The sequence below is a fragment of the Lepisosteus platostomus genome, chromosome 23 (assembly GCF_059453375.1).
Source record: "Lepisosteus platostomus isolate fLepPlt1 chromosome 23, fLepPlt1.hap1, whole genome shotgun sequence".
NCBI classification, from domain to species: domain Eukaryota; kingdom Metazoa; phylum Chordata; class Actinopteri; order Semionotiformes; family Lepisosteidae; genus Lepisosteus; species Lepisosteus platostomus.
This window is the reverse complement of record NC_142633.1, coordinates 17,404,297-17,426,131: the sequence shown is the minus strand read 5'-3', so window position 1 is coordinate 17,426,131 and position 21,835 is coordinate 17,404,297. Positions and strand designations below refer to the sequence as shown.

General features: G+C 52.6%; 1 protein-coding gene across 12 annotated transcripts in view; it reads right to left on the bottom strand.

Annotated features, from left to right (window-relative positions):
• Nucleotides 1-304: 304 nt before the first annotated feature.
• The window catches only part of agrn (agrin), a 166,342-nt gene continuing 144,811 nt past the window's right edge, over nt 305-21,835 (bottom strand). For 10 of the 12 annotated variants that reach the window (XM_088616699.1, XM_088616703.1, XM_088616701.1 and 7 more), the window contains 11 exons: nt 21,456-21,685; nt 19,341-19,475; nt 16,598-16,694; nt 15,965-16,129; nt 14,651-14,762; nt 10,541-10,657; nt 9,710-9,893; nt 9,088-9,175; nt 4,009-4,233; nt 3,518-3,621; nt 305-2,898 (listed from right to left, as the gene is read on the bottom strand). In XM_088616699.1, coding sequence (XP_088472825.1) covers nt 2,741-2,898; nt 3,518-3,621; nt 4,009-4,233; nt 9,088-9,175; nt 9,710-9,893; nt 10,541-10,657; nt 14,651-14,762; nt 15,965-16,129; nt 16,598-16,694; nt 19,341-19,475; nt 21,456-21,685 — 1,615 coding nt within the window. In that variant the 3' untranslated portion in view covers nt 305-2,740. Of the gene's footprint in view, nt 2,899-3,517; nt 3,622-4,008; nt 4,234-6,577; nt 6,611-8,375; nt 8,400-9,087; nt 9,176-9,709; nt 9,894-10,540; nt 10,658-14,650; nt 14,763-15,964; nt 16,130-16,597; nt 16,695-19,340; nt 19,476-21,455; nt 21,686-21,835 lie in introns of all 12 variants that reach the window. The other 2 variants (XM_088616711.1, XM_088616700.1) reach the window with 2 other exon arrangements.

Genomic DNA, 21,835 nt, shown 5'->3' with positions numbered 1-21,835 from the left:
CCTCGTCCCCGCGCCCGAGTGGCCTCTGTGTCTCACGGCCCTTTCTCTCCCTCTCTCCAAGTCCGCCCGCCGCGGAACAAAGACACGCCGGAGGAGGAGAAGGAGGTTTGTAGACTTTAATTTGTGGTGGCAGGAACACAAGACACAGGTATTGACGTGAGTGGGGGCTCTGCGGCGCCGTAGCGCACTGTCCTTCAGGTCCGCCCCACCCAGCCGCTTCACAAAGGCCCGCCTTCCGCTCCATTTGGAGACACATAAATAAGGAATACGGGCTGGAAAAATACTTTAAAAAAACATTCTGGGATTGTTTTGTTATTGTTGTCATTATTTATTATTGTTATTTTTACATTATAGGGATAAAACTAAGGTAGTGGCTAAAGTAAGTGCACAACACAACATGAACACAGCGGTCACCAGAATCAGGCAATTTCCATTGTTTAAGGCATTTCTGAGACGGTACAGCGTGTTGCCAAGCCTGGAATTTTTATCCTATTACAGTATTTCAAAAACCCTCGTTAGTCTGATTTGTTTTTTCTGACGAGGCTTCCGACGGACAGGAACTGTGTTTTCTGCACAGCTGTAAATTTATTACCGTAAAATTTATTTCACTTTAATGTTAAGCTGATCAACAAACGAGCCAACCAAGAATGAAATGCCGTTACGTCAGATCACGCCGTGTTCAGGGCCCCCTTGTCAACTGTGCAGAATCCGGCTGGAAGCTTCAATCACAGCTCTCGCTCCACACAAGCCTCCTGTATCTCCACAAGCCTCGCCCCAAAAACCACACCACTCCCAGAGGAGAGAATACAGACGTGTTAAAGACCTTCTTTTACAAAGTCCCAACCCCAGTGACGCGGATTTCCAAATGTCAAGATCGTGAATTCCCCACGACTGCATATGTTCTGTTCCAGTGTATCATACAAAAACACCTTGAGATTGATGCGTTACTAATTTACAGTTTAGATCCCAGCTTTGTGCAAAAGTATCTCTAGTAACGTGGAACGTTAGAAAAATAAAAAGCAAGGAACCATTTATAGGGCCACTGGCTTCCTACTGTGAACAAGCACGTTTTTTGTCACTTAATAAATGCAAATTGAGCACATATTTAAAGTCTTGCAATAATGCACGTTTCAGACCAACAGAACTCTTTGATTACACTGGTTCTCTCTTTATACAGGCTATTCATCCAACAGCACAAACCCATGCACTATTGTAATTAGTATTTTTATTGTTTCCTTCAGGGCAAAGGATGACAGATGCAAAGGATCCTTGTCTTTTTTTCCCCAGCTTCTGCAAGAACTGGGCTGCTCAGCCCAAAAGGCATCTGGAGATCGTTTCAGTTTGTTTTTCTTACATTTCAAGAATGGAAAAGGAAGTTCTCAGTTGCTTGTGAATAGAAACCTCACAAATGGACATATCAGTCTTTTCTCCATTTGCCCAAGATGAACGGAGACTCCGGCCCCTGGCGCCCAACCCTGCGCCCTCTGTCGCTGACGGACTCCTCTGCTTGTGTTACAGCGCCCCCTGGTGGCATGACTATCACAGACGTTTCTTTTTTTTCTCTTTTGGCACATTTTAAACACTTAAACCAATAAAAAGAAGAGAAAACAGTTTTTTTAAAAAGCACTTAGCTCTTGTTAACATTAATTATACCGTGAGGCATTAACAATGCAACAAACGCTATCAGTTCCAATTCTCTGTTGTTGTGTTTTTAAGGCCTCTCAGTATGTTTCAAAAAGGCATCTGTTATTTGGCTCAGTAGCAACCTTTGACGTTCAAACAAAATCTTCACCGAACTTCTCTTTCAAATGCTGATTACAAGACCGCTACGTCTTTGCCCAGGGCGCGACCCTTGTAGCAAGGAAAACGTGAGAGAGACAGGAAACACAAAGGTTTTGTCGGCAGGAATTTGTATATCTCATGAGATATGAGGCATGATGAACAGCTAGCAAGACGAGCTCTGCAGGCTCTCCCCGCGTGTACCGAAACCTGCACTGGCAGGTGTTTTGCATCAAAATGTTTAAAATGACGTTGGCGTTTCCTAAATCAGAAAGCCGCACAGCTCCACACGCGAGGCGTGCTCATTACACGCGTGTTTCTGTGAAGCCAAGAGCCTCGCTGCGGGGTGAGGCCCACGCAGAGCTGGAACAGCGCCGCGGAGACGGGCACTGCTGTCTGTCCCATCCCAGACGCTGCCCTTCGGGGTCGGAACACGCTTTGTTCTGTGTGATTTCGCAGCGGGAGCTCTGTCCTCCTTACTGCCGGCCGAAGGCAGCTCATTCTTCCATTATCTTACAATCACGTACTGTAGCAAGCTAGAAGTCAGTCACAGGTACGCTCACACATAAATTAATTCTTAAAAGTATAAAAAAAGGAACAATAACAACACAGTAACACAAAGGGGCCGGTCCCGCTCGATCCCTTGGCGCCGGTCCGCCCGGGCTGGACAGTCCTGCGAGGCGGAGGGGAGGGGAGGGGACAGCGGCACGAGCGCCGCCTGCCAGGCTCCAGGCACGAGCGGGGCTTCGGCCTCCCCTCCCAGAGACCTCCACGACACGAGGGCTTGCAGGGCTCGTCCGGAGAACGATGGCGTCCAACAACAACAGAGGAGCAGAAAACAACAAACCGAACCAAAACAAAAACAAACGAAAAACAACGATGTATTTTCCAATATAAAAAGCAATAAAAGTATACAAAAATAGAAAATAATTACAGCAATAGACAGGGTGGGCGGTGCCGGTTATTTGGCCGAGCAGTGCAGGATTTTGGGGCTGTTTAAGGCGTCCTCCACCAGGTGCAGCTCCAGGCCGTCCACCACCACGTCCTTCACACAGCCCACGAAGCCCGTGCTGTAGGCCTTGGGCAGCTTCCTGGCCACGGCCAGCTGCTCCAGCCCGCCTGCAGGAGGGGAGGGCACACCGTGAGGGAGACGGAGCAACGGCCATTTCCCAACCGCCTTACCCCCACAGCTCGGGGTCATGGGAGCCGTGTCTCTGCCGACAAGCAACGGGGCACACCCTGGACAGGACTCACGAGCTCCCAGCCCGCCTCAGGGCTCAGGAGCCAGTGAACCTACCAGTGTGTCTCGGGACTGCGCAGAGGAAACACACTCCACGCAGATAGTACCCGAGGGATTGAGCCCAGGGTCCCAGCGCTGAGAGGCAGCACTGTGCCACTCCTCGGCACCACACAAATCCTATCACGTTATCATTCTACGTGAGAGTCCTGGACGGTGACGAATTAAATTAGATAATGAACCTCATTATCATTAAGACGCTGTAGCACAGTTATGTTAAAAAAGCACTTGCAAAAGCTGTTTGGAAGAAAGATGGGATCTGAGGAGGCTATTTAAAAAGCGAGATACAAGTAGATTCACAGCCCCCCTACCCCCCCCCCCCACGGTGAGGGACCGTGAAATGCAAAATCAGAAGAAAGGTGGTCAGCTCTGGTCAGCAGGGAGACTGGTCACCCCGTGCGGTCAGACTGCCCCCTCCGAGGCCCCCGGCTGTGTGCTTACCCAGCCACAGGGTGCCGTCGGTGTCCAGCTGCGTGGCGGCCAGGGGCGACGAGCCGGTGACCGGCGCCTCGTTGTCCACCTGCAGGGAGCCGTCTCTCAGAGCCCTGCGGACACACAAGAGAGCAGGGTGCCTCAGCCCCGGCTTAACCAGGGAGCCCCCGTTTCCGACAGCAACCGGAAGAGCTGAGAAGGTGCAAATGTGAAGGAGACTGCGGGGGCGGGAGGAGAAGAAGGACCATTCCTTCCTTGTTTTTCTCACTTGGACCTTCACAGCCTGTGCCCTGTCTGCCAGGAGCTCGCTGCACTGGGACATTGTGACCCCTGTAATTCTGCAGCGCCCCGTTAAACACGAGGCCCCCCACAGCTGCCGTGACGGCGCCACGAAACCGGATCCGGGAAAAGACAAGAACGTGTGAGCCGGAGGCAAGGGTGGGCGAACTGCGGATTTACTCAGGAACAGATTTCCTGGGAGGTGCTGGTGCGCGCCCTACCTGCTGGCCTTAATCCGGACCCAGCGGTTGGTGTTGACCCTGACCGTGGACTGCAGCACGACGGGCTTGGAGCCCAGGTCGTAGGTCATCTGCACGCGGCCGTCCACCAGCGCCAGGGCGATGTAGTCGGAGCGCTCCACCCCCTTGCCGCTCCACAGCAGCAGGCCGTGGGTGGCCTCCGTCTTGATGCTGAGCTCGAACCTGTTCACCAGCAGGGCCTTCTCGCTGCGGGAGGGGGAGGAGACGCGCGTCAGGGTCCGGCACGAGCGCCCGCGCCGCCGCGGGTCAGTGTGGGCCCGCGTCGTGTCCGCAGGACGCCGGCTGCCCTGGCACAGCAAGTACATTTCTACCAGAACTGCCAGGAGCCCCTCGGACAGCAGCCGCCCAGTGCCAACTCACCAGCAAGCCCTGCCTGAGGGGACTCACGAGCTCGAGCGCTTGATGCCACACAAACCCCCTGGCCAGCGCTCTCTCTGCGCTGGGTGGATATTAGCTGCTATGTGCCTCCTATTGAGAGAAATCCTCCCACTCAGGGTCTGTTGTGGGAGCAGCTGGTGTTTGTACTTGTGAATCCCGCTGGGAGCCTGCTGTGATGTTCCCAGGCATCGGATTCGGCTGCTGTGGGCAGCAGAGACTGTCTCCACGTCAAACAGCCGCCTCTAACCCAGGGGTGAGATGTGTGCTGCTCTTCCCACTGCGCCGTACACAGCTTCGCGCCCACTTCTGGACAGCTCGCGCAAAAACACGCAGGAAGATCCAGCACCAGGGAGACTTCGCCCGCCTAGCGGAACGCCTCCCTCTGCTTGAGTGTAAACCCAAGCGTGGTAAATAAATTCAGTTTCTTGTCAGGTCTGTTTCAAAAAGCCCCTGTTCTCATGTGCTAAGACTCATCCTGCTCATCGCTTCCCTGCGGCGGGGCTGTAATGTTTCGTCCAGATACACTGTCGCAGCTGGCAACATCTGCAGGGGCTCGAGACGTGCCAGGGAATACAATCTGTTCCTTTTGAAAAAGAGTCCGCTGGTGCAAAATGCTTATCATTAACTGAAATGTAAAATAAGAAATGCCAGCTCTCTATCTCCAGCGTATGCTAAGGATATTCTGAGACGGATCTCCACACAAGGTTGGGCATCTAATGCGTTTTCTTAAATACGCTTCTCCCTGGTCCCGGGCCCTGCTGTTTGTAATCAGAGCGCTGTTTGCTCTGGGGTGTCCTGGGGCGCTGGAGAACGAGCGCACAGCAGAGCGTGAGGCGAGACGCACACAGCCCGGTCTGCTCTGACTGCTGGGGCAACAGAGGTTTCGGGGTTCAAGGCCTGTCAACAGAGCACCGGGACACACGCAGGACACAGCACACACACTCACGAACGGGTGACGAACACAGAGCACAGGGCACAGGGCACAGGGCACACAGCACGGAGGAGCAGGGCGCAGAGAGACTCGTAAGCACACAGGACACACAGATGCGGGACAGCGGAGTCGCTCGGAGACCCCCCCAGGTGTGGGACAGCGGAGCCACTCGGAGCGCCGCCGGGAGCTTGCTGGAGACAGGGTTCGGGAAGGGAGAGCACCCGAGTCCAGCCTGCGTGCTGCTGGGGGCCCCCCTGCAGGAGCACACCCGCGAGCCTTCAGGGGTTCCCCGTCCCGAGCGGGCTGGCGCTGTGCTATCCCGCCCTCTCCCAGGCAACGCCGCGCACTCCGGCTTTTCCTCACCGCGCCGGTGTGAAGGACGAGCTGAGACGCCCTGGGATGTGTGAGGATCATTGACTGAGCGTGGTGCCAGCCTGAGCCGCAGTCATGCCAGGACTCCTCTTATTAGCGCAAACAGCAGACGCCCGATTATCTGCCCTACGGGACTGTCTCTGGCTTGATAGACTGAGGAAATGGAGCGGACAGGAAGAGACAAAATCCTGGATTCTGCTATTGCTTGATCTTCCAAGCAGGCACGCAGTGCTTTCCTGGGTCTCCTTTAGATGACCTAACCTTCCCAACACAGGAGCCTGAGCTTCAGTTCCAGGCCACAGCGTCTGAATCCCGCAGGACCACAATTCCCCAGCTCTTTAAATCACTTGTCCTCTCGATCTCCGTGCGGTTTGCGCTCGGATATAAACACCCTGTAATGTACTCTGATTGAAACCCACACAGTGGAGCCCACGTACTGTAGAAGGTCTGTTCAACACCTTCAATTATACAGAGGGATTCCAGAGCAAGCTCATTCTGCACTTCCCCATTCCTGCAGAACAGATCTCTCCTGCAGACGGATGCCCGGGAGAGTGCCCAAGGGACTGAGATCCGTTTTAAAGCTAAACGTCCCGTGCAGTCCTGGATGAGACAAACACCTCTGCACTTGCCCGGAACTGAAGCCCTAGCACAGAGTTCTCCTGGGGGGGACACTGTCACCACAGGGGTCGCTGCTAGCCACTGGGCGCGCTCGTTTTCCAGGGCGCGTTCAGGGCTGGGGACCGGGAACGCGACCCACGTGGTTTCGGGTTGCACGAGCACTTCCTGTGCTGACAGGATGTCCCCCCCAGAGCAGGAAAGTCATGCAGCGGGACAGCGGTGGAGACTCACCTCTGATCCGAGGGAACCTCCAGAGCTTCGGGACTTAGGAGCAGAAAGAAAATGAAGGCATGCAATAAGCAAGTGTTCAAGAGCAGTCAGTGCAATCCAGGGGGAATACAGCTTGCAGCTTGCAGTGATCCCGGCCCTGAGCGGTAGGTCTGGCGCTAGACAAAGATGAAGGCTGTGTGCTCGAGCTGTTACACGCTGAGCAAGATTCCTGCTCCACAGCAGACTAGTCAGAACAGCAACTGGGCCCTCAGCCAGCTGCAGTCTAGACCAGTGTTTGTGCTGCAGCTGAGCAGGCAGGGCAGCAGAGCCCCGCCAACAGCACACTGCAGCCTGGCTGAAACCCGTGTTCCTTTTAAAAAAACAAAAACGGTTTAATAAGATTCCGAGTGAGAGAAGGTCAGGATCTGATGACAAACATTTTTTTAAAAGACAGAAATGGCTGACAATGGAGATGTTTTCCTGCACAGCAGCGCGAATGTAACAGATCAGTACCCATCTGGGTGAAATGCAAAGTTCCGCACCAAGACGTGTGAAAGTCTTTTACAGACAGTCTAGAGCCACGGCCAGCACACAGCAGCCTGTGCTCGCTGGTCTATCTGAGGAGCTCATTAACAGGCGAAGCCCCGGGTTCAAATGAAATGGCACCTGGATAACAACACTCCTGTGAGGAGGCGTTAACACTCAGCCTGCCAAGGGCACGCCCTGGGCTCCCGGGCGCCTGCAGAGGAACGTGGGCGCAAGGGCATCATCCCTGTAGCGCCTTACTTGCATAAGACAATTCCTTCATTAACATTCTGGTTTCTTTGGAGTCTGTCATGAGAAATTATGAATGCAGATATGCCATAAAAAATGACACCGCTTAAAGAAAAAAAGACCCTTCTGTGGACTTTTGCTCACCATACATCACAGCAAATCACAGCTCACGCTCTGCTGGGTTCTGCACAGTTGCTTAACAAGCTAATTAACCAGAAGAAGCAGCTCATTTCTCTCCCTCGACATTAGTGGAGACATCTCTTTTTTACTCAAGTATAAAGGATTGCTCTTCATCTCACAAAAAGGATAAGAGGCAGGAAAAGGACACTGTAGCCCAACGATGGTTTGAGCGTGTTGAGGTGATGATAAGAAATAAACCAAAAGAGCACTTTTTGTCAAAAAACGAGTTGTAAATTGAAATATGGCAGTTATTGTGATCCTGGTGAAAGATGTGAATAAAAATGTGTTTTTCAACCATCCATCCATTTTCTAACACAACTTCATTCAGACCCGGAGCCTATCCCAGCAAGCACTGGGCACAAGGCGGCGTACACCCTGGATGGGACGCCAGTCCACCGCAGGGCACACAGACACACACAGACACGCACACTCACACTGCGTTTATCAACCGTGAAGAAGTATTCAGGGCTGGAGTCTCGCATGCATGAGATCACTTTAACGCTGTTTTATACAAAATGCACAATCCTGCAAGCATGCCATCATGCGTCCAAGGTTTGGGGACATGTCTGCAATGATTTTACAAAACGGAAAAAGATGGTGAAATCAGAACCAGCCTGTACAGCACGAGCAGCTGGGCAGGCCGTTCGAGCACTGCAACACCTCGTGGTGATGTCATGGCACCGTTTCCCAGCAGCCTCATTGCTTTCTGTCTCTCTATCCTCTCTGAGGTCATAGCGAGAGACAGACTTCACCGAGGACTTGAAAGGGCATCTGAGTGATTTATGTCACCAGAGCTTTCCGCTCAGGGTTAGTAAAGATGAAGAGTGAAAATACAAAACCCAGAATGCATCAGGACTCTACTTACTCTGGGATCTCATTGGTCAGTTGGCTTGAGAGCAGGAAAGAGACAACAGGGAGACATGTGAGACAGACAGATAGATAGACAGACAGGCCTCAGACTGGGACTCCCCACGCACAGGTAACGCCACGCAGACAAAGACAAACATTCGAGCACGGCTCTCCAGCGGAGGGCGAGGTTGGTTCTCGCCAATCCTCTACGGTGCTGAAAACACATCTGGTCGTGTGTGTGATGAGAAGAGCAGTGGTACAAGACCCCTGCCTGCCGCAGGAAACAGTGCAGCTCTCAGCTGCTCGCTCCACACTGCACTCAAGAGTCTTTCAAAGGCTCTGTCCGAACGCGGCAGGAATCTCTTTTTCAGCTCAAGCTAAAGGGCACGCACAAAAATCACACAGGCTGTACTTCACCTGACACACTCCCGAGCCACAAGACCGTTTCGGCCAGGACAGCTCATCCATGTGGCCACAGCTCATGGCTCTCCTTCAGTCAGAGCAGCAGGCTGAGCTCCGGACCGCCCCGCGGGCTCAGGGGGGCAAAGAGCAATTGTTCCTTACGGCCTCTGACCCCCCCAGACCTCCGGAACAGGAGGCTGGGGCGCAGCGCCGATCAGAACTGGGACGCGCACGGTTCTTGGCCCAAGAGCTGCTCACTGCGGCAGAGCCACGGCCGTCTGGACCGAGCCCCGGGGTCCGGGCGCCGCGACGGGGGAACCTCTCACCTCTTGGTCACAGCGTTGTGATACTCCAGGAACGTTCGCCCGTCGAAGGCGATGGCTTCCACCTCCCCCGCCGACTTCTCGATGATGGCTGGGGACAGAGGGCAGGGAGGGCGAACTCAGACACACACAGCATTTACAGCCCGGCCAGCTGAGCACATCACACTGCCTCACCTCACCTCACCCTCCCTGGGGTCATAACGAGAGACGGACTTCACTGAGGGCTTCAAATAACCACTGCAGTGATGAACGTTCCCAGAGCTTTTCCGCTCAGGGTGAGTGAAGAGGAGGAAGCCTGTGAGAACTGTCTGCTGAAGATGGACGAGGCGGTGTGAGCCGCGTGCTTGGGTTGGGAATCCGAGACTGGCCAGAGAGTCAGAGTTCTACTTCAGCCGAACCCATGTTAGAGCTCATTGCTCAGCGCAGGGTGTGAATTCAGCAGTTAGCTGCGCCCCGTGTCTGAATGTAGGGGGGGGACGATATCAGTTCGATAAGCCTGTCATTGTTTGATCCAGCTAACCAGCTGTGCAAACTTCAACAGCCACATCAATTAAGCAATTATGAGCCATTTAAGCAGCTGAAGTCCGATTAGGCAGTGAAGAGCCCGGAGGCACAGAGCTCTCACCGTTCTCGCAGCGCCCGCCCGTGAAGCCGTGCTGGCAGACGCACTCGTAGACCTCCAGCAGGGGGCGACACAGCCCCCCGTTCTGACACACGCCCTGGGAGCAGGGGTGCGGCTGGTACATGGAGACGTCCACGGAGTTCAGGGCGTTGGCTCGCTTCAGAACCGGAGTCCCCATCAGCGTGATCTGGGCGAGAGCAGATCGGTCCCGAACAAGTTCAAGTTCACGTTCATTTGTCATCCCAGCCTTCGACAAGTATACAGTGGAACGAGATGTCGTTCCTTCTGGTCCACGGTGCAAATACCGTGCAAATACTGCAGTTCAACTCCTAGTTTAAGAACAGGATGGCGGAGTAAAAAACAGGTACATTTTGCCGCTGCGCTGCACTGCCGAGCCACAGATGCGAGCCTGAAGTCAGTACAGAGTACTCTACACGTTTAATGATATGCGCAGAGATTAAACATCCCACCAGCTTGCAGAACCATGAAGAATGGAGGGCCGCTCCGAAGAGGAGGAGTATCGGTCCCGCGGGTGAGAGGCAGACAGCGGGAGTTCTGCCCTAGGGGAGGAATTCTGTTGAGACGTTATAGCTGTGAATTATTCCAACCTCCCCTGCAGTGGGAGAACAGGCCTTTAACAGCTCCCCTGGGCTATGATAGGATACTACAGCTTTGACAAGCAACCTGGGCTTGACATCTTGACATCTCAGCACCTTGATCAGGGGCAGAGTCTGGGACTTGAACCGGGAACCTCCCGGAGTAACAGACCCTTTACGTTAACGTGTGGCCCTTGGATGTGGGGGCCGGGATGGGGGCGGTCACTTGACCTCTCACCTTCTGAACCGCTCCCTGGAACCCGTCCTTCAGAGCTGCGGCTCTGGCCAGCCTGCTGAAGTCCGGCGCTCCGCCGATGAAGAGAGATTCCTTGAGGTTCAGCGCGGTGTGCTGGTTCTGAAACACAAGGCCCGTCGTCGCGTCAGGCCAGGCAGAGAAGGAGTGACCGCAGACCGCAGGCCTGACCCTCTGGAACTGCGTGGGGCTGAACCTGTGTGAACTGAAGCCCAGCTTCAGCTACAGTGGCCTGTCTGTACAGTGGCCTGTGCCACTGCCTCTCATGCCCTGGTCACATCACTCTCTGTGCCTCTCTCTGCATAAGATGGCCCTTTTAAAAAGTTCTTGTTTTGTAAAAATTAAGAAATCAGGCATATATCTTGAAAGTATATAAAATCAAGGTACTCAAAGAAGATTGTACTTGACGTTTCATGACTTTGATATTGGTGCTGGGTCTCTTTACCATGGAAAAGGTCTAACAACTGATGAAAAGCAGTAAACTATCGTTTGGATGTAATTTAAAATCTGGTTTATCACTGAAACAATGCTCAACCTGCACAAACACCCTGCAATTAAAGAAGAACTTTCCAATTAGGGCCACACTAATTAAAGAATGAAGGCTCTTGACTGTATGTAGGGCAGTGATTGCCTGAAGGGAAATCCTGGCTAATAGCTGTGAAAAAGAGCAGCAGCTGCTGTGTACAGTGCTGGCTGCTGGTGGCAGTATTTCTTCTGTTCACAAGGCTGAGCAGGGAGACAGGGAGACAGGGAGACAGGGAGAGGTAGGGTTAGGCAGGGAGACAGGGAGGTAGGGAGAGGCAGGGAGACAGGGAGACAGGGAGGTATGGGCAGGTAGGGAGAGGCAGGGAGACAGGTAGGTAGGGAGCTAGGGGCAGGTAGGGAGAGGCAGGGAGACAGGGAGGTAGGGAGGTAGGGGCAGGTAGGGAGGTAGGGAGAGGCAGGGAGACTGGGAGGTAGGGGGAGGCAGGGAGGAAGTTAGAGGCAGGGAGGCAGGGAGGAAGGGAGGCAGGGAGAGTGGGAGAGAGGGGGAGGCAGGGAGGTACACAGAAGAGTCTTTCAGAAAGGAATCTCCAGCTCGTGTTGGTGAGGTCGGGGAGTGTTGTGTGTGTGTGTGTGTGTTATTTCGTGCAGCGCCGATGTGGCAGCAGTAAGGAGGGAGACACGAGAGCAGGGACAGGGACAGGAACCAGAACGAATGGGTGGCTCACGAGGGTACGGTGCACAGAATCTCTGTTTGGCTCTGGACCTGCATTCCAACCTCTTATCAAACAGATTTTCCAGCCTAAAGCCCAATATCAGCAAGGGCCTCTGTCCCAGAGAGAAAGTGTTCTTGCTATGAGCGCTGGCGTTCTTACTCGCTCGGCTCGGTGGTTTATCTGTCAGGTGCAAGCCAAACAGAGCTATTCAGCAAATGCTTCTACTAGAACACATGAAATGGCTCCTAAGGAAACACCCCTTTAATGCTATTGTTCTAATTATGAGTAAGGGAACAATGGAACTGAGATGAAGAAGACACTGGCACACAATGATGTGAAATGCCGACAGCCCGATATGACTTGGGACACAGATCATTTACCTTTCGAGATTTCTTAAATCCAGACAGCACAGAAAAGGGAGAGGGGACAGGGGTTGAAATAAATGGAGAGAGAGAAGAGGGCGTCAGTAGGTAGCAGCATCCAGTGCACAGAGCAAAAACAGATCATGCAGGACCTCGCTCATGACCGTTCAGCACTGTACATCTGCTAACAGATGTTTTACCACTCTTGTGCTTTCGCTGAGCCAATTTCTACAGCTTGCATCACGCCTAACCCCAGCCCTTGCACACCTTACACTGGCACAGTAAACCTCTCTCAGGGTTGAGCTGCACACAGACACACACCCAGCGACGGCCTCTCTGCAGCAGCCCTTGTCCAAAACTCACTTCCAGGACCTCTGTGGTGAGATTGTGTCACAAAGGGACAGATGTTTTTACAAAGGTAGCTACGTTCAGTATTTTGAGATTGCAGCACAGCAGCGACCTTTACATAACACCTTCAACAAAAAGGCTCTGGAAAGATTTCTTACGTTTGTCAACACTAGCCTGCAGCTCCATAAATTACAAGTGTTTTCTCCTTCAAACAGCACTCGCTATCTCTTCAGCAGGATTTAAATCCAATAATGAGACATGCTCCCCCTTGCCCTAACAAGACGCAAGTGACTTTGTGTCGGAAACACAACTCCATAATTAGACGTTTCTGTGTTAAAACATAACAGATGACTGGGAGGTTATTAGATTATTTCCAAAACGGATCTTAGTAATAGGATGTTTTACTGCTTATTTCATTAATTTGCCTAGTGCTCCATGCAGTTGTTTTTTCCAAACACCTGCGGCTCAGGTTGACATTCTGTTGCCTGGATACGTAACTGAGCTGAGCAAACGCACAGTGGCGCACTGCAGAGGCCCTGGGCACCAGTGTGTCCAGCTCCAAACACAGGCCGGACCCAGGGCGCAAGGCGCAACCTCTTGTCACGTTTAGAGATCAGCAGCCTTCTGGTGTGAATGCTGCAAATCCAGCTAATCTGGCACCGATGCCAGAGTGAAATCCGTGTTAACAACATCGGATTACTTGCAAAAATCTGTTCAAACACATTTATTAATCACCAACGATACAAATACACAAAACCCAGAAAAGGAAAAAAGGTCACACCACTTTACACCCCAAAGTCAACTACTGTATATGACTGGGCATTGCCAGAAAGTCTGGTGAAGGCTTTATAACCTTGGAGCCCATCCTTGTAGCAAAGCTTTCACCCTGCATTTTAAGACACACTCACGCCCTGGACAGGACATGAGTGTACTGTAGGACACACACCCCTTGGATGGGACACCAGAGTATTGCAGGACACACACACACACACCCTGAACGGGAAACGGGGCCCTGCCTCTGCTCTATTGAGCAGAGAAGGGCCGTTCAGCGAGTGCCCAGCTGATTCCCCGATACCGGGAACGCCACTTCAGAAGAGCAAAGCTGAGCTGAGGCCTCATTTCAATCACTTCACATCGCGCTGCCAAAGGTTCTCATGCTCCCAATCAGCTGATTGCAATTTGCTCACACCAGCCTTACCTCTGTGCTGGCAGAGTTACTCAGAATGAATCACTCAGGGGGCTTTTTCTGTAGTCAGTAATTGCCTTTTTAAGCAGAAACAAAACTACTGTGCAAAACCACTCAACTGCTGAAACTTTGCCAGGAGATGTTTTGTTCCTTGGGAAAGCAGGCTGGTTTGTGCAAAACACCCACCTTCCTCCTTGACCGGTTTATCACATGTGCGCTTTGAGACCAGGGTTCTGAAACCCTGGGCCTGGAGACCCACACCTGCTGGCCCTCACTCCAGCCAGTCTCTTTACTTAATCAGGTCCTTCATTTTACTAAGAGGTGACGCGATTGGAACAGTTGTTTTTCTGCTGACAAGTTGTAATTTCATGTTATTTGTGAAATGCAATACAGTGGTAAAAAGGCGAACTCTAACGTGTTTAAGAGCTGGAAAAATACAGTTTAAATGTATTATTTACTCCAATTATTAAGCTGATTGAAGGTCCCAGTGTGGGGGTCCCCATGACCAGGACTGAGGAGCCCAGCTTTACACTAGGGGGTTTGGAAATTCCTGGAGGGTCTGAAATCGCCTGGGTTTTTGTTCCAATTGATATCTGTATAAGACTGCTCACCAGGCTCTGATGGGATTTATAGGTAACCGCACCTTGAACGCAGCCAGTGGCTTTATCAGCTGTAAGAGACCTCAAGAAAAATCCCAGCTGTGTCTGATTTCGAAAATAACGGTGCTAAGTGTTCAATCGACACCCGGAGCTGGAGGGAACAGCAGGGGCCCCGGGCCCTCCAGGAAGCCAGTTTCGACCCCGGGCAGGGCTGTGCAGAGGAATCCCGTCCCCCTCCACAGCCCACGGGAAGCCCGGTGTGCGCCCGGAGAGAGAGGAAGAGGAGCGATCGGGATCGGCGCCCACAGTGACTCCAGGTGCACCCTGCAGACTGGGAGCCCCCGTTCCCCTGGAGCACAGCGGGGCCACAGGCCGGGCTCGGTGGCGGCGTCACCCCTCACCGGCGACTCCCCCCTCACGCGGTCCTTGTCGTTGACGTTGATCTCGCCCTTGCGACTGGCGCGCTCCAGGCTGACCGTGTTCCAGACGTCCATCTCGATCCTCTCCTTGCTCCTGGGGACAGGAAACAGCAGGCCGTGAGCGAGGCCCAGAGGGAGCGGACCGGAGCCTGCCCCAGCGCGAGAGCGTGTACTGTACTCATGCTCTGCCAGTTCTCCAGGCGCTGACGCTAAGGGCTACAGATGTGCACAACAGTTCCATCGCAGGGAGTTAACGGACCCTCTCAGGTTTTTGACGGTACGCCAGGTGAGCCCGATGGAATTGTCAGTGATACTGGGCCCGATTTCTAAAGGTGAGGAGGAGACTTCGTCTTTTAAGGAAAAAAAGAACGGCAGTAACTACAAAAAGCACTTAGAAAAGAAAGGCTTTCGTACAGAGAACAAAGTACCTGCGACTGCTACAGTATTTGGGAGGAAAGAACTGCTCAATAACCACCTATTGAAGTACAGAGCTGTGTTTTAGCACAGTATTACTTCTCAACTTGTTCACCACTGTTATTGTAAAATATCCTTTTACAGTAATGGCAGGTTATTATAGAACACTAATACACTCTTTACCTGCTGCTGGTCCTCAGATATTCTCATGAAGTTATCCCTGACTGTGTGATTCTGCTGTGGGGAGCTTTCAGGAGATACAGAAGCAGCTCAATACTGGAGCTGTGATCCGGGCTAAGACTGTCCTGACGGGTTTAGTTCGAATGTGCTTGGTTTGAGGCCACGTGGGTGAGTTAGTTAGGACCACCTGACCACAGGGCAGGACCTTCTGTTTCTTACTTTTGATCACACCTTGGCCCTTTGAAACTTAATGTGAGGGGAGACAAAGATGAGATTTTTGGGGTTTTAATTTATGAACCAAGGTTGGTTCCTCTAGACTGTGTGTCTCGACAGATCCGCTGTTTCTCCTTTATTTTAACGGGGACATGGCTGATGGGCGATACCCATCTCTTCTTCTCTCTAACCTGTCCGTCTCGCGATTCAATCTTCCGATAACCGAACTGGCCACTTGTGTCCTTTCACGTTGGGTTATTTTCAGCAGGTCTCGTGCAAGACATTTACTCACAAATTATTCCAGCACCAAATACCCATCTACTATTAGGCTGTCGGAAACAGCACTGCAACACTGCAAATCCTACTGATTCGTAAAGAGTGTCTGAACTGTGGGCGGATTGCCACACCTCTTCGCTGCATCGGGACACAGGTCAGTTAAAAGGCAGTGATGAGCAGCCCTGTGTGTCCTCTTCCAGCCCCCGAGCTCACCTGATCACAGCCGGGCCCTTGCCCAGGTCGTATCGGAACTCCAGGAACCCGTCGCTCAGAGCCAGGGAGATGAAGTCCCCTTTGCCGTCTGTTTTCTGCCCGTTGTAGAAGATCATGCCATTGGGGTCCTTGGCCAGGAACACCAGCGTCAGGCTGACTTTCTGCCTGCAGGGACACAGCACAGGGGAGCCTTACAGACGCCCCGATGCACGTGCTCCCCAAAACCCGCGGGGCCCGCACCTACTCCTACGCAGAGTCAGGCTCGCAGCCCAGATGGAGATCATTTCGCACAAGCATATTGAATCTGGGAGAGTAACAGATGAGGCCTGCTATTTTCACTCCAAAGTGCCCATATATTTCCATCAAATTGCTCCATAAAATTAAAATTAAGCTGGCGCCATTAAAATTAAACAGAGCCATAAACTTCCATTGCCCCCTTCCAATGAGCAACACTAATGTACCACCTGCCGTTCGTTTCCCCGCCTCTGTTCAGCTAAAACACAAACAAAACCCAACAGAACCGTGTCTGAAGTGTCTGAACCCTGACCGCTCATTTATCCTCAAAGTGAGCGGAGAGCCGCCGCACAGAGACACGGGCTGCAGCTCGGGGACGGGAGACGGAGAGGGACTCACTGCAGGTCGTGTCCGTAGCTCTGCAGTCCCTTCAGCTCCAGGTACGAGTCCCCGTTGAAGAAAGGCATGAAGGTCTCTCTGGCGCCACTTCTCGATTCTGTCAGACACGAAGGAAACAAACAGGGAGGGCCGCCCGTTAGTGCCTTCCCAGACGACGGCCCTCAGACCCACACGAGGAGCGCCACGCAACAGGGCTCACGGAGGCCCGCACACCCGTAGGGGTGACACAGCGTCCGAGAGCGAGGTCAGAGAATCCCAGCCGCCGACAGGCTCACTGACTTCCTGGACTCCAGGTGACTCTACTGCTGTGTCAAGTCCCAGTCATGAAAGATCCCAGCCTCTCGGCCTCCACAATATGTCTTGGCAAACCCTCGACTGTATCGTTATCCCTCTTGATAACTCCAGCATTGGCTTGAACTTGACTTTCAGCCTTGTGCTGTTGCTCTTCAAGCACAATCGGAAATAACTGGGGGTCAGCATTATTTGCTTCCTTTCAGATTTTGTCTCCATCAAAATTGTTCTGAGTTGTCTCTCAACAAGCGCTCATAGCGTACGTTCTTAAGAGGGGTTCAGGGCTGAGTGCAGTGGTCCTGATTCGTTGTTACTGCTGTTGTACTACTTGTTAATTTTGGAGATTAAAAGCCCTGATCACGCTCTGCAAAACCTGCTGATGATAGAGGGAAAAACTAGAACAGCACCAAGGACAAAATGTGCAGGAGAACTGCAACACTGAGACTGGGCAGATTGATCCCACTGTAACTGGACAGAGATTGGTCCCACTGGACAGGGATTGATCCCACTCCAGCTGGACGACAGGGCCACTGCATGCCGATCCATGAGTTGGGTGAAAGCCAAGACAAGTAACTCAAGGGATAATTAAAAACAGTAAATTATAAACCTTCCCAAACTGCTCGGCATTTTGTCCTTTTTCAGCTGTTACGGTTCATTTAGATCATTATTCGCTAGAATGAATAAAGCTCTTAAATTTTCAGCTTTAAACCCCTCCAGATTAAGAACTGTATTTTTGTTCATGGTCTAACAGGCAGTTTTAAAATGTGGATTCTAACTTTACGGCGCTGAAGGGTGTGGTGTCACTTTCACAGAGTGAGAATTTAGAAAGGTGTTGCTGTAGGTTATATATTGTCTGCCACAGACACAGAACTGGAGTATAAATCTTCAAGGGGCTGGAACCTTGAGCCACTTAAAATGTGTTTTCTAGCACGTGTTCCTGGCAGTGCATAACCAAAGTAAGACTGAAAATAACCTCCTCCACGTCCTCCAACACCATGAAAACAATGCACAAGAGACATTATGAAAACATATCAACACTAACAGTCTTTATATGTAAAACAGAAGTCCTCCTACTACAGGATATGAGTGTGGAGTAGCTGCACCGGGTCCTCACGCAAAAGAAACTGTTCCTCAGGTTTCGCTTGGCAGGTGTGGCTCCTGCCGTCATTCCTGTTTAGGGGACGCCTGAGAGGTGCTTTATTTGAGCAATGGGGCGACAGCTCAGCCCGAGGGTCACTCTCTCGCCCCGGAGTCAGGAGAATATCAGATCACTCTCGTCAGCTCGGTTCAGTTCACTGTCACATGCACAAGTGACAGGTATGCTCCAATACAAAGACACTGAAGGAACCTCCTGGGAGCTGGTCTGCTCACACTGTGCGGCTGAACGATCCCCTCGCCCAGTCCATCAATTCCTCTTTCTTGTGTGTTTTCCAGGGCCGTCTTTTTCCTTTATTTGAGGCGCAATTATTTCTTAAGCCCTTTTCTCTTCCTTCCTTCAATTCTCGTTTTTTCAAAGGCTTTGTTATTAATCCGGGGGCTGGTCTCCACGCGCAGCTTCCAAGCCTTCTTTTGGAGCCCAGTGTTTTTTCAATTTAATTATTTTTTCAGTACGGCTTTTCGGTTTTCGAAAGAAAATTGCGCGTAGGTTTTTTTTCTCTAGCTGTTTTTGCCGAGTTTATGTCTAAAACCCCGAACCGCTAATGAAGACTTCAAACAAACAGGCCGAGGCCCGATTCTGCAGCAAGGCCGCGCAGACGCTTCTGAACACAACACCTGTAGGCGGGCTGGAACAGCCAAGCTGCTGAAAAGCCAAATTAAAAACAGATAAAAACAGCACACATGCCCAGCGGCCCTGGGCCACTGCCAGACCCCCGGGAGGGGCTTGTGAGTGTTTGATCTCTCAATCAGAATTCAGGACACCGGTTAGTGAAAAGATCTCGGCGCGCTCTTCACTGCGCAGGAAGAACAGCCCCGTCCTCTTCCTGTGTCTCGAACGGAGAAGACAAGTGGGGACCCGACACAAGTATTCGAAATCCTCCAGGGCCTCGGCAGTCAATCCAGCAGGCGTCTTCAGGATCAAGAGTGAAACACAGACCACGGGGCAGGAGTGCAGACTACAGGGAGCTGCGCTCAGAGCCGAGACTCTTTACACTCCTCCAGGCACAGAGGGTGGTGGGGGTGGGGAACAAGCTGCCCAGCCATGTTGTTGAAGCCAACACCTTGGATTCTTTCAAGAAACAGTTGGGCAGAGATCCTTGGCTCATTTAACTCCTAACTTCCAAATGAGCAAGATGGGCCCAGTGGTCTCATACTGTAACCTATCCTCTGTTCTACAATCTTATGTTAAAATGAAACTCATGTCTATACACTGAGGGTACTGTAGAGCCTTCCACAGCATGCTCAATGTCAAGCAGACTGGTTTCCGATGTGCCGGGTGTGGCCGACCCTTTACCTCTCTCGCAGTGAGTTCCCTCGCGTCCCATTGGACAGACGCACTTGTACCCGCCCTCGGGCAACACCTGGCACTGGGCGGAGGGGTGGCAGTGGTTCGGCTCACAGGGGTTGTGAGCGTCTGCACAGGTGGGACCTGAATTTGACGACAGAAAAAAAAGAGAAAGAAATCTAATACAGAACTCTCATGGCTAGAAAATCACATTCAACAAATCCTAATTCAGAAAGATACGTTCTTCTCTAACCCTTTGAAGACACTTAGAGGCTAAAAGCTTTTTTAAGCAAGGCCAGGATTTGCACTTTAAAGCAGATCTTTCTTAAATGGGATTTATCGGAGAGTTATTAAAATGGAAGATTATGATATGAGGGCCGCGTCACGCTTGTGAGACTGGCTTTCCGCCTGGAAATATCCCAAGGACATTGATTCCAGTTGCAACCGGAATACATCAGCATCCACAGGCAGCCCCAGGAAGCCAGGAGCTCGAACAAATGTCCTAATAAAATCCCACTGTTCTCTGAAGAACCTTCCGCTGGAGTAAAAATAACTCCCGCATCTCGGAGCCTTTAGCGTGTCCGTCTTCCTCTGCTCTGCACAGCCTGGCATCGGCGTCACCCTCCGCTGATCATGTCATCTGTAGAAAACTATCGCTGTCTGAGTGAGACAACCAGTTTCTTTCCTTATTATTTTTTTATTTCTCGCGCAGAGGAACCGCTTCAATAACGAAGCAGCTGACTCAAGTGCCAGGAGTGTGCAAGGAGGGTGCCCGTCAGCCTGGCAGGTGTGCACTGCGGGTGCCACGCTTGTGCCTCCTAGGACGGCCAGCCTCGCCCTTTCACGTCCCGGGGGAAATCAGGAACGCACGAGCGCAGGGCTCAGCTCCGGCTGCAGGGCCAGTCGCACACGCCTGCGTTACTAGTGTGAAGCTCATAATTATCCCTGCGCCGCCGAGCTTGATGAGCAGAGACATATCGCAGAGGCGCACGATGTCTCTGAAACACTCTGCGTAGCGAGATTTATCACAGAAGCTTCTGGAGGCTTTCGCTAAATTGGCGACAGGCGGAGTATGACTAACGTTAACTTGGTGTGAGTCACCCTTCAGAAGAAAGCTTTGCAAATTCTGATGTCTGGAAACTGGAAGGAGCTCGGTTACATCAATCTGGGCCCAGACCGCAGGAGTCAAGAGCAGCGTGCGTGACGAGCCTCACCTTCAGACGCTTAGCCCACGAAAGCCATGGCAGACGCAGAGAGTCTGTCTCCTCCGCGCGCTCCGGGAGCCCGCTGCCCCCTCACGCCCCCCCACCCAGCAGGAGCCCAGCTCCGCCTCAGGATCCAGCATCCCAGAGCCGGCACAAACTCGGCAAAACCCCCGCACAATAATAATCATTCCTCACACTTCTATAGCACTTTTCTGGACACTCCACTCAAAGCACTTTACAGGTACCCACCAGTGTGCAGCCCCACCTGCATGATGCACCAGTCCGCTCCCCACACAGCAGCTCTCAGTGGGGAGGAGAGCAGAGTGATGAAGCCAGTTCAGAGATGGGGATTATTAGGAGGCCATGACTGGTGAGGGCCAATGGGAAATTTGGCCAGGACGCCGGGGTTACACCCCTACTCTTCTCGAGAAACGCCCTGGGACCTCGGTTTTATGTCTCATCTGAAGGACTGTTTTACAGTATAGCGCCCCCGTCGCTATACTGGGGCATTAGGACCCACACAGACCATAGGGTGAGCGCCCCCTACTGGCCCCACTAACACCTCCTCCAGCAGCAACCTTAGTTTTTCCCAGGAGTCTCCCATCCAGGTACTGACCAGGCTCACGCCTGCTGAGCCTCAGTGGGCTGCCAGCTGTGAGTTGGAAGGCGATATGGCTGCTGGGACAAACTGGTGCAACACTGGCACAACACCGGCAGAAAACCCAGAACGATCCCGGGACAAACTAGACAGAATCCAGCAGAGGCCTGGCACGACCCCGGCTGGCCTCCAGCTCCCACTGCTTGTGGCTTCAGTCCTGGCTGAAGACAGAACCGGAGCACCAGCCTTGCAGCCGGCGCTGGGAGCTCCCATTCCCCTTCCCGAGCACGAGCGTGTGTCAGACCCCTGGCCCTGGCCTACCTGAGAAGCCGTGGACGCACTTGCAGTGGAACATCTCGGCCTCCTTGGCCAGGCAGGACGCCCCGTTCCTGCAGGGGTTGGGCAGGCAGGGGTTGTTGCCGCACTCGCCCACGCCGCTGCCGTACAGGACCTCGCCCCCGTTCTCCTGCAGGTTGTACAGCATGTTGTTGACGTCCAGCGCGCGGACGCAGCCCACCAGGCCGGCGGAGGCGGACGTCCTCTCCCTCACGCTGCGGGGGGAACAGGGGGGTCAGCCGCGAGAGCCGGGGCAAGGGGCTTTATTAAACCAAACAGCCCCCGCCTCTCTTGCAGGGGTGCTAAACTCGCACAGAGATGACAACTGGACAGCTGCATTCCTTCCTGAGCCTGTGTCCCAGAGA